Source organism: Doryrhamphus excisus, linkage group LG8, assembly GCF_037039965.1.
Source record: "Doryrhamphus excisus strain RoL-2023G ecotype Guam linkage group LG8, RoL_Dexc_Guam_v1.1, whole genome shotgun sequence".
Lineage (NCBI taxonomy): Eukaryota > Metazoa > Chordata > Actinopteri > Syngnathiformes > Syngnathidae > Doryrhamphus > Doryrhamphus excisus.
The window spans coordinates 10,313,463-10,327,369 of record NC_136364.1 but is presented as its reverse complement, the minus strand read 5'-3'; the positions used below and the strand labels follow the sequence as shown (position 1 = coordinate 10,327,369).

The 13,907-nt window shown below is 44.1% G+C and overlaps 1 protein-coding gene across 2 annotated transcripts in view; it reads right to left on the bottom strand.

Annotated features, from left to right (window-relative positions):
* Window positions 1-552: 552 nt before the first annotated feature.
* Window positions 553-13,907, bottom strand: part of dscaml1 (Down syndrome cell adhesion molecule like 1) — a 108,723-nt gene continuing 95,368 nt past the window's right edge. For both annotated transcript variants that reach the window (XM_058080709.2, XM_058080711.2), the window contains 14 exons: window positions 12,978-13,131; window positions 11,059-11,176; window positions 10,816-10,979; window positions 10,067-10,165; window positions 7,319-7,507; window positions 7,108-7,236; window positions 6,873-7,031; window positions 5,715-5,870; window positions 5,190-5,220; window positions 4,947-5,065; window positions 4,655-4,807; window positions 4,265-4,459; window positions 3,423-3,731; window positions 553-3,064 (listed from right to left, as the gene is read on the bottom strand). In XM_058080709.2, coding sequence (XP_057936692.2) covers window positions 2,484-3,064; window positions 3,423-3,731; window positions 4,265-4,459; window positions 4,655-4,807; window positions 4,947-5,065; window positions 5,190-5,220; window positions 5,715-5,870; window positions 6,873-7,031; window positions 7,108-7,236; window positions 7,319-7,507; window positions 10,067-10,165; window positions 10,816-10,979; window positions 11,059-11,176; window positions 12,978-13,131 — 2,556 coding nt within the window. In that variant the 3' untranslated portion in view covers window positions 553-2,483. The remainder of the gene's footprint in view (window positions 3,065-3,422; window positions 3,732-4,264; window positions 4,460-4,654; window positions 4,808-4,946; window positions 5,066-5,189; window positions 5,221-5,714; window positions 5,871-6,872; window positions 7,032-7,107; window positions 7,237-7,318; window positions 7,508-10,066; window positions 10,166-10,815; window positions 10,980-11,058; window positions 11,177-12,977; window positions 13,132-13,907) is intronic.

Here is a 13,907-nt window from a genome sequence, read left to right as displayed (position 1 = left end):
TGCTACCCGTTAGACTCCTTCCTTCCTTCCTTCCTTCCTTCCTTCCTTCCTTCCTTCCTTCCTTCCTTCCTTCCTCTTTCTTTGAGCGATTGTCTTGTGTGATCTTTTCTCATATATTTTCAATTAGAACGGCTTCTCAATAGTCATATATCGCTATATATTTAAATAGAAATATATATGTACATGTATATATTTTTCATCTTAAAAAGAAACATACCTTTTTCTATTGCGACAGCCCTGATGTTTGCATTTGGAGTAACTCTGTTTTGTTTTTTAACTAAACTTTTTCTTTGTCATGGGCGTAAGCTTTGGGAGTTCTGACGGAATATTAGAGCCACATCAAAATTAAATTTAGAAAAATTGAGATTTCGAGATAAAGTTGTACTTCCTTACCCCGCCCCCTCCATATGTTAGGAGTTTTTTTTAATCGTAAATGTAGGACTTTATTGTCGGAATATTACGAGTTCTCAAAATCTCAGATTATTTTAATACTTCATCGTAACAGGCATTGCCGGAAACAGCTATGAAAGGGGGGGTACTTTTGTGACTTTTGTGACCTTTGGCCTTGGTATGACTTCTCGTAAATGTAAACTTTTTTCTTGTATCTTTATGACTTTATTTTCGTAAATCTACAACTTTATTCTCATAAATTTACGACTTTGTTCTTGAAATCTCAGATTTTTTTGTTTTCAACGCGGCCCTAATACTCTGTCGTCGTAAAATAAACAGTAGACATACAGTACCATGCGTAAAGCTAAACTCGTACCTTAAATATCACTTTAGAGCTCTTTTTGTCCACGGATGTGTGAAGTTGGAATTGGTGTTGTTATGCATCTTGACAACCTTTGCTCGGGGGTCAGTCACAGTGATGCTGTATGGAGATGGTGGAGGTGTGGAAAGGGATCAAGTGTATCAAAAGACTTCAGCACAGAATGATGGCGTCTCGCTTGTTGACTGAAAACGTCCCTTCCTTTCTTTCAAGAACTTTCCCATACAGCAAAAATGCAGCAATTGTGCCCCTTAAAGGGTGCAAAATGGAGGTGCGGGTTAAGTTGTTTTGACACCTGACTTTATACTCATACTCTTGCAGGCTTGAGAATCCTCCCAAGTGCACATGAGGTTACATTTTCATCACTCCAATCCTCAATATGTTGCAAAGGCTGGTGTGTAATGCATCCACTGAAAGCATCAAATTCTTTCCTTCTTTCGAGGTTGCTGCATTTATCGGGTTCGGTATCGTTCCCAAAGATACTTTGACATGCTCTCGTGGGGACGGAAGATCGAAACAGCAAACTTCAAGTTGGGAGACGATCGCCTTACCAGGCCGTTTAGAAAGTGGTAACATTTGCTTCGCACAGGAATTGAACAAGCTACAGTGGAATCTCGGTTTTCCGTACATCCCAGTTTTTTTTTCAAAATTTATTTCTAAATGTATGTCTGGGTTTTTGTACTGCCAGCCAAACAGTACATCTAAAAAGCTAGCAATGGAACTGATTGCCCAAACAAAGCATCTATGTGTTATTGAGTCACTTTTAGAGTTGGGAAACCATAGACAGATTCCGGAAATGGAATTCTTTAACCCTTTTTTTTAATGTGTGTGTGGTTTACTACCGCATAGAACCCACACAGAACAACTCATATCGGTCTTCTTCCTTCCCCCTATTAAGCACAGTCCGCATATGCCTGGTGAGGCATTTATGTGCACTGTGTATTTTTGAGAGTTTAAGGAATCTGTGCTTTTTAAATGGAATATGGCTGCATAAAAGTGCCAGAACTTTAATGACGAAGGTTAAATTCAGTTAAATTCGAGAAAGAAGTCGTAGCAAAGTACGAATAGAATTGGAATGTAAAGGATTAACCAAGATTGACATGAAATATCGAGTCAGTTTTCGTACGTTACAGGTTTTCGTCTGACCTTTTGATGACAAAAAAAAAGAGCTTCCACTGTATCAGTAATTGCTGAGACACGGAGAAGGGGTACAGTTAAACTCTTCTTCTCACTCCTTTCCAGACATGTTGAACTGTGCAAGTGTAAACATGGAATTCCTTAATGTAACATGTTGCATCACTTTTACCATGACCATCCCGCCACAGCACGATGATGTAATATGGGCTCATACATCAACACGTTTGTGTAAAATTGTTGGAAAGGATTTTGTGCATATGTTGGCCCAACCAGAAGATGAAAATGTGAAGAGGATCAATAAATGCGGTGGCATAAGAGGTGGGGAAATGCAGTAGTAACGGAAATGTGATCAGGCAGAAAGAAAGGCCACCCCCTGTGCTGTGGAGACCCAAACTCCTCCTTACTGCAGTGTTGATGGGAGCCCGAGCAGCCCCCTGCAGCCTGGCACAGTGCAGGCACCGATGGGTGAGCTGGGCATTGGGGCCTTCATCACCCCACTTGTCAATAGAGGCTCCAGACAAGCGCTGGCTAATCTTTTTAAGAGAAGTTCCAGAGGGAGGCCACCATGACGTCAAGGCTACACCAGTGTGTAGGACTTGGAGTAGGCTCCCGCCCCTCCATCCCTCTGCTTCTGTAGTCTGCCTAAGCCTGACGAGCTGCTGTCTAGGAGAGAGTCTCTGGATCCTCCCATCTTGGAGGATGAGGAGGCGCCACCTGGGGTGCCTCCTGAGGCCCCGGCTGCCCCGCCTCCGCTGGAGGATGATGATGCTCCAGCGGCGGCGGTGGCAGCAGCAGTGGCAGCAGCGGCGGCGGCCGCACTCTGGGCCCCTGTGGCTGAGGAGCCCGGCATGGTGAGAGTCCTCTGGGGGAGCGTGGAACTGCTGGAGCTGGTGGACATGCCTCCTGCGCTCCCTCCTGAGGCTCCTCCAGCTGAAGCTCCAGAGGAGGTGAGGTTGGACAGGCCAGAGTGGCCCATGGCGAGGGCCTGCTGCTTGGAGTCCATAGTCATGTGACGGCCCTGGGTATGGTAGGCCCGCTGGGCGAGGCCGCGGATGGAGGCTTCACGGGGTGGGACCACTGGACACGGGTCATGATGCTCTGACTGCTTTCGGAAGAAAGGATCGGACTTCATGTAGAGGGGGATGTTGCAGTAGTCACCTGGAAGTGACACATCAAGAAACATAACAGAAAATAAACACGAGTCCCCTTGCTTGGGTGGGTTTACTGTGGTTTCTTCCTAAGGTCTCTTTCTAAGGAGTGTGAATTTATATATATGTGTCCTGTGCTTGACCAGTAACTGAAGCTGGGATAGGCTCCGGCTTACCCATGTTGCGACCAGGATAAATGGTAGAAAGGGAATAAATCAATGAACCTTTGCTGTTGTTTACATGCAATACACCAGGATCAGGTGTTAAACATCCAATGCGCAAGGGTACCGACGCAGGCTAAATAAGCAATTTTCACATTTCTTAGACTTGTTTCAAAGGGCAAATGACAAATGAACAGCAAGACTCACTCTTGGCACGATGCGGGATGGGCACAGCGACATTTTTGCCTCGATCGTAGTCCTGTGGTTTGGGCGGTGAGGCCGTAAACCTGCAAATTCCAGGCTCCGAGGGTGTGCTCATGGATGTCATGCTGTCGCCGTTGTCGTTGGTGCCCGTGGTCATCTGGTCGGACGAGCTGTCGGAGATGAAGCACTCCGTGATCTCAAATTTGGCGTGCTGCAGGTGCTCCTCCAGCTTGGCGTGCTCGTACGCTCTGGCCAGCTCCTCGTAGGTGGACGAGGCGCTCTCCGTCGACACCATGCTGTTACGACCCTTATCTGTGGAAAAGGTACGGCCGATCACTACAGATAAAAGTGTTGTACAGATAAAAGTGTTGACCACTCACCCAAATAGTTGAGTGGTCAGTTTACTTGAAATGCCAAAAGACTTTGAATGAGATATGGAATTAAATTCCGACTGACTTGAAATGTCACACAGTAACTTTAGGGTTTGGTACACTATGGTACCATATGACAGTTACTATGAGTACCTCATGTCATTGTATGGTCATATCACCTCGTACTTCGGTTCGTGACAAAAAACAAATAAAAATATTTTTTTTAATTTAATAAGCTTGGAACTGTGAACTGATTATGTGATGCACTCAATTGTAATCTGATGCATGTTCAAATGAAATAAAACCATTACCATTACTATTACCATTACCATTACATTTAGGAGACTGACAAGTACATCGTTTTGTATAATTTGAGCGAAATTGACTGAAAAACATGGACGGCGTCAAACAAGATGTCTTCACAAGCGCAATAGTGTGTGGTGTCGCGTCTGTAAGTGTCCCCCGTGTGCCAACCTGTGTCCTGCGAGAGGCTGGCGCTGTAGCTGTCGCTCTCCGTGACGGTGATGCCGTGCTGCGAGCTGACTGTGCGCCAATCTGAAGCAAGGACGCGGGCCGGTGTGGAAGCCTGACACTTGGTCAGGGTCCACTGACTGGAGTAGCGGTTTCTGATACTGTGGGCGGATTTGATGCTCTTCCTTGAAACTGGATCTGATGGATTAGATGGAGGTTAAATGTTAAAAGTCAGTGAGGAGGGGGTGGGGAGGCACAATTAGATGGACAGGAAACACCACAGTGGAGGGTTCAACAAACCAGGAAGACATGTGGGTCATAGGGACACTTGCACTGCTTCAATTAGTTTTCTCAGATTGGTGAGAAGGCCCAACGAGGAGAAAGAGCACTTACTGGTTCCTGGTCTGATGTCTGACATGTCAATCAAAGGACCAGTGTTCTGGATGAGAGCAGGGTGGTGAACGGACACACCTGCGCAGAAGCTCTGTGGGTTCCCGGTCTGATTGAACTCGGTGTCTGTCACAGGTATGGTGGCCTTGTCCTCGCCTGTCCAAGACACAAACCGTTCAGAAAAAACAGTGAATGCAGTGCCCTGCAGTGTTTGTTATTCCTGTGACACACACACACACACACAGATGCAAGCACAACAACACTCTGTCTCTCTCTTGCTCTGCCTTCCTCTCACCGATCTGCTTGATGCCCTCTTTGTCTTCGATCAGCAGCTGCACTCTCGGGATGTCGATGTGTAAGCGTGGGCCCTGAGGCGGCCCCTTCACTGGGGTATCAAAGCTCCGGTTGTTTTTGCTGCTCCAGACACACAACACACACACACAGACAAACACAGTGTTGGGATATGACCAAACATACAGGTTATACATGCTTTGTGGAGACATATATTATGAGCAGGAGTGGGAAGGATGCACCTTACCTGATCAGCATCTCTGCCAGGCTTTTGGCATCTGGAAAAAGACAGTGTAGAAATAACATTTAAGCTTTCTAAACGTGCATATGTAGTACATAGCCAATTTCATTCAAATTGGGTGTGACTTGACAGGGATAACTTAGCGTTGCCCCCAACAGACAGGAAGTTCTACAACACAGACTAACCATACATTCATTCATTTTCTACCGCTTTTCCTCACAAGCATTGCGGGGGGTGCTGGAGCCTATCCCAGCTGTCTTTGGGCGTGAGGCGGGGTACTCCCTGGACTGGTCGCCAGCCAATCACAGGGCACATATAGACAAACAACCATTCACACTCACATTCATACCTATGGACAATTTGGAGTGGCCAATTAACCTAGCATGTTTTTGGAATGTGGGAGGAAACCGGAGTACCCGGAGAAAACCCACGCATGCAAACTCCACACAGAGATGGCCGAGGGTGGACTAACCATACATACTTCCCAAAAATAGTAATACTCTTATTTGCCTGACTGGGCTCTGCTCTCACCTCTGAGTCTCTTCAGCCTCTTTTCTTTGCGTTTCTTGCGGATGATGAAGAGGAGCGCCACGCCAAGGGTGACCAGGATTACGGGGCAGCCGATAGAAAACAGCTTCTTCACGTCGTCGTTCTTTTCCAGGGGGGACTTGATTGGTGGAATTGTGCCTGCACGCATAAAAATATATGATTACTGATGTAAATGCTGGAATTAGACAGAGGGCATTTATTTACCTAAACCGTAAAAGGGGCAGGACGTTAGACCCAACCGTGATAAGTGAATTTCCGTGAAGTAGAATTCCTTATTTATAAATGGAATATTTGTGTAGTTAGAATATAGAAAACCTATTTATTTACAACCTTCTAAATACATTTTTAACATATTAAAACCCTGTAGACATACATTTAGCCATCTTTGCACTCGTATTACCTAATATACTGAACAGCAGAGAAAATAATACATATAAGACATACATAAGATATGTGTTTCTGTGCGTTGCTCTACATGTCTTCCGGTGCGAGTGCGGGTAGCGGACAAGAAGTGATGTCCGGGGTTCAGAGTTGAGTTGGTGTGGGTTACAGCCTTGTTAGGGATTATTGTGCCTGTTGTGACATAATGCACACATGCAATAAAATCCTGCTGTTCTGGCGATCATGTCTTATGCTTGTGTGTTTCACCAAACATTACATAAACATTACTGACACCTAGTGACCAGTATATAAAACTACATTTGAATGCGCCTTCTGAATGCTTTTGTGTTATCCACCCATCCATTTTCTATACCGCTTGTCCTCACTGGGGTCGCAGGCATGCTGGAGCCTATCCCAGCTGTCTTCGGGTGAGAGGCGGGGTCCACCCTGGACTGGTGGCCAGCCAATCACAGGGCACATATAGACAAACAACCATTCACACTCACATTCATACCAATGGACAATTTGGAGTTGCCAATTAACCTAGCACGGGGAGAAAATGCAAACTCCAGCCAGAGATGCCGTAGGGGAGAATCGGACTTCGGTCTCCGTGCTGGTCTAACCACTCATCCACTGTGCAGCTAGTTTTATAATAGTAAATACTAAATCTAGAATATGAACATAATTTGAATAGAGCTTTTATTGGAGCATTTACGGGATCCTCCTTGCAGACATTCACATGGCGAGTCGTTAACTCACTGCCGTCATAATCCAGTGTGGCAAACTGGGAGCTCTGGTTGCCACAGCCGGCGCTGTTACAGGCTTTCATCTTCAGCTCGTACCAAGTGGCCTCACGCAGCTCAGCCAGAAACACGTCAGCAGTGGCATTGGTGCGCACGTTCTGCCACGCCCATGTACCTGCAGGAAAGTTGCCATATTGAGACTTATTCCTCGATGGATTTTTCCCCAAAGGACGCCGCCTGAAGTGGCTTACCTTTCGGGCGAAACTCAAGGGTCACGGTGCCGATTGGACAGCCGCCGCTGGCCCAGCCTTGCAGGTTGAGGCGGGCGTGGCTAGAGTTGATGTGGGTGAAGACAGGCTGGTCCTTGTTGAACTGGGGCTCTGGAATATAATCAAATATAAATGTGGAGAAAAAAAGGCCATTTAAGTCAATTCTGCAATTCTTGCTCAGTCTTCCTCTTACCTCGGCCGTGTGTCTTTGCCTCAATGATCTCGCTGATGCGTCCCGCTCCCACACTGTTCTTGGCCGCCAGCTTGACTTTGTACCATGTACCACAGCGCAGGTTGTCAAGTTTGAAGGAGCGCTCGGTGGAACTGATGAACACATCTTTCCACTCCTCTGTGTTGTCCACGGAGTACTGCAGCACAAAACCTGCACACACAAATATTGCACATGCCCGTTTAGAGCAGTGATTCTCAACTGGTAGGTCGGTCACACACCCGTTATAGACGGTTTTCATTTTGGCTCCTTGTTGGAGGGCAGTGGGGTGTGCGGGGATTGGTTGGGTCCTGGGCATTGGATGGGTATACTGAAGGAATGGGGGGTCGGGGCCAGGGTGCCTGATGTCCCCACTTTTCTTTTGGTTTTATTTGTTTTTTGTTTAGGGGTGTGTGGATGCAGAAAGAAAAATCAATAACTGAATTGGCAACTGCTCTGACGTGGAGAAGAAGTAGGATTTAATAAGCTTTGCTTCTTCCTGCTCTTTTTCAGACATGTGTAGCAATGAAGTGTACATTGTATATGTGATGTATATTAATATACATTGCATGCATGTTAGAAAAACAAAAAGTTTGTTAGTACTGCATCGACAGCTCCTTAGTCTCCCCCTCCCCTCAGGTCAAGAGTCTGGGTGTCATCCTCGACAGCACACTATCTTTCCAATCCCACATCAATAACGTCACCAGGTCAGCTTACTTCCATCTGCGCTCCATTAATCGTCTACGCCCCTCCCTCACCCCCCACACCACCGCCATCCTCGTCCATAGCCTTGTCACTTCCCGCATCAAATCCCTCCATAAACTTCAACTGGTTCAGAACTCTGCTGCCCGGATCATCACCAGGACCCCCTCATTCCACCACATCACCCCCATCCTGCAGCAACTCCACTGGCTCCCAGTGACGCAAAGAATCAACTACAAAATCCTTCTGTACACCTACAAGTCCATCCATAACCTTGCCCCCCCTTACCTCTCTGACCTCATCCACATTCTTAAGCCATCCCGTTCCCTCAGATCTTCCACGTCCCTCCATCTCACTGTTCCCTCTGTACGTCTTAGAACTATGGGGAGCAGAGCTTTCAGCCGCTCTGCTCCCCAACTCTGGAACTCTCTGCCACCAGACCTCCGTTAACTCTGCCACCCTTCCCATTTTCAAATCTAAACTCAAAACCCATCTGTTCAAACTTGCCTATTCCCTTTAACTGCTTCACATGGTCCCCCCTCTCCCGATTTATTGTATGCTCTTATTTATTGTTTGTTGTCTTTTATCTTGTATTTTATATTGGTGTTTTTATCTCCTGTACAGCGACTTTGGGTGTCCTGAAAGGCGCTTTTAAATAAAATTTATTATTATTATTATTATTACTGTAGTCTCCAGCCATTAGGATGTGTGTCAGTCCTATATCTTGTTGAGCCTTTGACTGTTACTTATGTTATGGTTATTATTTACCAGCTGTTTAAGTGGAATGTGCAGCTTATCTATTGAGGTGTCATATTTGTAGGGGTTTGCTATTTTTGTCAAACCGCACTTTATTTTCATTAAATTGCTACTTGAGAAATGTGAATTGAAAAATATCTGCCGGTGGGTCTTGGAGCCAAACCCTTGATGTCATTGTGCCAACAGCTTGACAAACAGACGTACTGCATCTACAGTACTGTCCAGTAGGTGTCAGTATCAGTCAGACATGACAGACTCTTAGAAGAGTCTGGTCTTCTTCAGCCACCACAGACACCAAGACAGGGCTGATGCTGATGCTGATTCTGCTGGAGATGCTGATGCTGCTGGAGTTGCTGTTGACTGAGCTGCTAAGCTAATTGGGGATGCTTTATTTTAACATATACGATAATTCCTCGTTTATTGCGGCTCCTTGGGTCCAGACCCCACCGTGATAAGTGAATTCCCACACAGTAGGATTCCTCATTTATAAACCTAATATTTTGGTGTTAGAGCATACAAATCCTGTTTACGAGCTTCTAAATATGCTTTTTAACATTATTAGAGCCCTCTAGACATGAACTAACACCCCTATAGTCACACTTACTGTGTTACTGTAAATGTGTTCCGGTGGTAGTGAGGGAGGCGGACAGGAAGTGATGTTAGGAGTTCAGAGTAGAGTTTTAGCTTGACGTGGGTTACTGTCATAGCAATATTGTGCCTAATGTGAGATCATTCAAACCTGCATTAAAACCCCTGGAAAAGTTTGGTGCTTGTGTGTCTCCTCGAACATTTCAGTAACATTAGTGCCACTTAGTGGCCAGTGTAGAACATGTCATCGCAGCATCTTTGAACATGTTTTCTGAAGGTTTTATATTTATATTTTATATCATATAACCATTTTTATGCTTGCAAAAAAAACTGTGGCTGTGGTTTATAGTACTTTCTCTTGCATGGTACTCATTAGAAATACAGAGCTTGCTTTTTTTCATTTATTTTGTATTGTACTGTATTTAAATGGCCTATATGCACATTATTAAGTATCTCAAAGACACTACTGACTGTAGTGTGCCGTGGGGAATAATGGCTTTGCATTATGGTACTAAAGCAAGAGCAACTTCTGTACTTAGCTGAAGCACACAACTGCAAAAACTGTGCTATATGATTTGAGTGACAGGTAAATTAGAGGTCATACAGTTGCAAGAACATGTTGACATTCTATACATTATGTCTTATGTCTAAATTGGCCACACGAATAAGAAATAAAACAGGCCATACCTCTGATAGAGCTCCCGCCATTGTCTCCTGGTATCCAGGCTAGCGTGATGGAGGAGGTGGATGTGGTAGAAACAGTGAGACGAGGCTGGTCTGGAGGAACTGGAAAAACACACAAGTTGAATCTCAGTAGAAACATTAAAAGGGATCTTTAGGATGCAGTTAGAAAGTTGAGAATACAACATTGTAACTGCATTTATTGCTTGTGTTATACAATGCCAAAGGAAGTGAGCCCTGAAAGACGTTTTGGATAGCTCAAAAAGGCTTCAAAACACACGATAAAACTGCCCCAGAGGGGCGGACTTCCTTATATATAGTATATAAACTTTTCCTGAGCTCCACCCCACCAGCGGTGCTATGTTAGAACTCTGAGTTCATATACGGGAAGTCAGGGGTCTCCAGCCAGTAGCGCCTAAACACTTTTCAATTAGCTCCCCAAAGACTATTCATTGATTATCAACTCCTATAACCACGATATTCGGAAGTGGGGTTTGTTCATAGTTAAGAAGCAATTGACCAATCACAGAGGAGTGGGTGTGCCCGGAGGTGGGCCGTGGGTGAAATAAATTAAAACAGACCGTTTTGGCTGAGAGCACAAATCCAAGGAAATACAGCTGGAATAGGTGCAGATTCTGCAAAATCTAAAACGTTTTCTGTGTTATTGTGTGTAGCTGCTCTATAGGAGTCCACAACTCAATACAAAGGCTAAAAAAATGAGCATACAAAAAAAACAGGTGCTGCCTGTTTGTCACCTTGCACTAAAAGATTGACGATGATGGTGTCGAAGCCCAGCGTGTTGGTAGCCGTGCAGGTGTAGTAGCCAGAATCTTCCGCTTTGACCGAGCGCAGCACCAGCGTACCATTGGACATGATGAGGCGCTGTCCATCCAGAGACATTGGGATAGCTGTGTTCTCGCTAGCAAAGACAAACATGGGCACATGTTTTTATACCAAAACGTGAGCCCATTTGACTTCATTTTGCCATGTCGTCTCACCTGTCTTTGGTCCACTTAATAGTTGGCGTCGGCTCTCCTACAGAGTTGCAGGGCAGTCGTACCTCTTTCATCCATGGTGTGGTCACCGTACCCCCGAATGACAGGATTTTAGCTGGGGCTGATGGAGTACAGACGAGATGTAATGGTGATTTGAATATATAGGATAGGAAACTTCAAATCAAAAACCATGACGGCATATCCCAAGACTATAATGTAGTTCCTCGGCTACCAATCACACTAATGCAAGCGCATGAGTCTACTTTTACACAACAAGAGTAACATGATGTAACTACAACTCCAACTACATTCTTTCATCCGCCTTTTAATCCAGCACCAATTGACTTAAGTGGCCTCTGTTAATGTGTATTCGTGTATTAGTCAAGTCTTTCCCCTTTTCTCGACCCTTATGTACCGCCTTACATCACCTCCCCGCGCTCCAGAGCAGTTCATCTGTTGCCCTTTGAACCCAGAAATCAATAAAACACCTTGCTTGGTTCATGCATAACGCTTCTGGCGGAAGGAAAGCAGAAAGGATTGCTGCAAATGTGTCAGTAAAGTAGCACTATTAGGCTGTCATCAATAAATCATTCCTTTCCTGTTTAGTTACCCCCATTCAGGGCTGCTTGTTTTTTTTGGAGCTTGTATGTTTTATTAACAGCTGCTTTGTGTGCCTTGAATTGCCACTGTGGGGCAAATAAAGGTCTTGAATTTAAGTAAGAGCCATATCTATGTCATAAACATGATTTAAACACTGTATCTGAAGTTAAATTCAAGCATGACAGGCTTTTCTAGTGCCTTGGTAAGCCTTGGTAGATGACATACATTCATTCCTCGCCACTTCACACTTCAAATTCTGCAGCTTCACTCTATCACGTTTTTTATTTTGTATTATCTTAATGAATAAACCATGTTGCATTGTCGTTGAATGCAGCCTGCTTTTGGTTGGAATGATGGATTTTTAAGCAAACTGTAGATTTTCTTCTCACAATAAACATTTTCAAGCATAAAAATGGCTAAATGAAGTAAAATACAAGTCATTCAAAGATGGTGAAATGCTACTGTAATGTTCTATGAGACACACAAGCACCAGACGAGTGGTTAGCGCGCAGGCAACACAGCTAGGTGACCCGGGTTCGATCTCTGTGTGGAGTTTGCATGTTCTCCCCGTGTGTGCATGGGTTTTCTCCCGAAAACATGCTAGGCTAATTGGAATTCCAAATTGAATGTGAGTGTGCTGTGAATGGTTGTTTGTCTATATGTGCTCTGTGATTGGCTGCCGACCAGTCCAGGGTGTACCCCGCTTCTCGGCCGAAGTCAGCTGGGATAGGCTCCAGCATACCTTTGACCCTCATGAGGATAAGCGGTATAGAAAATGGATGGATGTATTATTTACTTATTATTTATTTTACTATGTTGGGTAATATAAGTGTAAAGGTGACTATTTTAATAATGTCAAAAACATATTTAGAAGATTGCAAACAGGTTTTTTATAGTCTAACTATATGTATCCCATTTACAAATAAGGAATCCTACTTGGGGCTGGAACCATTTAACCACGATAAATGAAGAAATACTGAGAATAATTTAATTGATAAAAATGAAAGAAAACATCTTCAAAAAACATGATAAGAAAATCTGTTTTTCAGGGAGGAGGGGAGTCCAAGAGTCACTTTGAAAATCCCTGATTCAGGCCAACATGCAAGCACTGAGTCGTTTCGTCATGCAATACCACTTTGCCCCTGAAGAGGCACTGGTGAGTCATGTATAAAGAAAAGGGCTAAACTTCAATTGGACACAGCGAGTTGTTGGAATGGAGAATGTGGTGGCGTATGCGAAAAGAAACTAAATTAACAGTACTCATGGAATAATCTACAGCATGTAGTTCTACCCTAGATTTAAAAATATATTACAAGACTCACCCTTGGCGGCGGGTTCAACGGTGACCTGTTCGCTAAAATTCCCCCGTCCTGCGGTGGTGACGGCCGCGGCCCAGATCAGGTACTGCTGCCGGTGGTTGAGGTGGCTGATGCGGTAGAAGACAAGCTGTGGGTTGGCTTCGTATTCGCTTGGCATCTTTGCAGTAAGAATAGGACACAGGAATAGGAATAGATCAGACATAAGACACAAACACATTCACTGACTCGCAGGCTATAACACTGTGGAATCTCTGACGTTTTGATAAACCCTGATGACCACTTGTTGATACTCTACCACCCCTCTCCTGTAGGGGGCAGTATTGCACACTATAACGTTTTATTTCACTGTATCTTCTTCCGGTCCGTCACGTTCCAACTTAGCCCAAATGAAAGTGGACTGTAATAGTGAAAGGTCAAAATAACTTTACAGTTATAGTTCGTTTCTTAGTTTTAAATCATTCTAAAAGGTCAAAAACATGAAAATTAAGGCAATATTCCGTTCCAGACAAAAATATCAACAAAATATATTTTATTGCGAATAATTAGCTTTACATGTAGAAATAATTATAAATGACGAATGGACAGAACTTGTTGTTGATGTGGACTTTCAGTACATCGTGGCGAGATGGAATTATAATTAATAGAATGCACAAGTGTGGCTTAGCTAATTAAAATGTGTTATAAATATTATATTTTTGGGGCAGAAAAAAGTCACGCATTTCCCAAAAGTATTTCCAGAAAAGTACAGTGCATCCGGAAAGTATTCACAGCGCTTCACTTTTTCTACATTTTGTCATGTTACAGCCTCATTCCAAACTGAATTAAATGAATCTCTAACCTCAAAATTCTACACAAAATACTCCATTATGACAATGTGAAAAAGTTTTTTTTTTTTTTACTTTTTTTGAATTTATTAAAAATAGAAAACAAAAA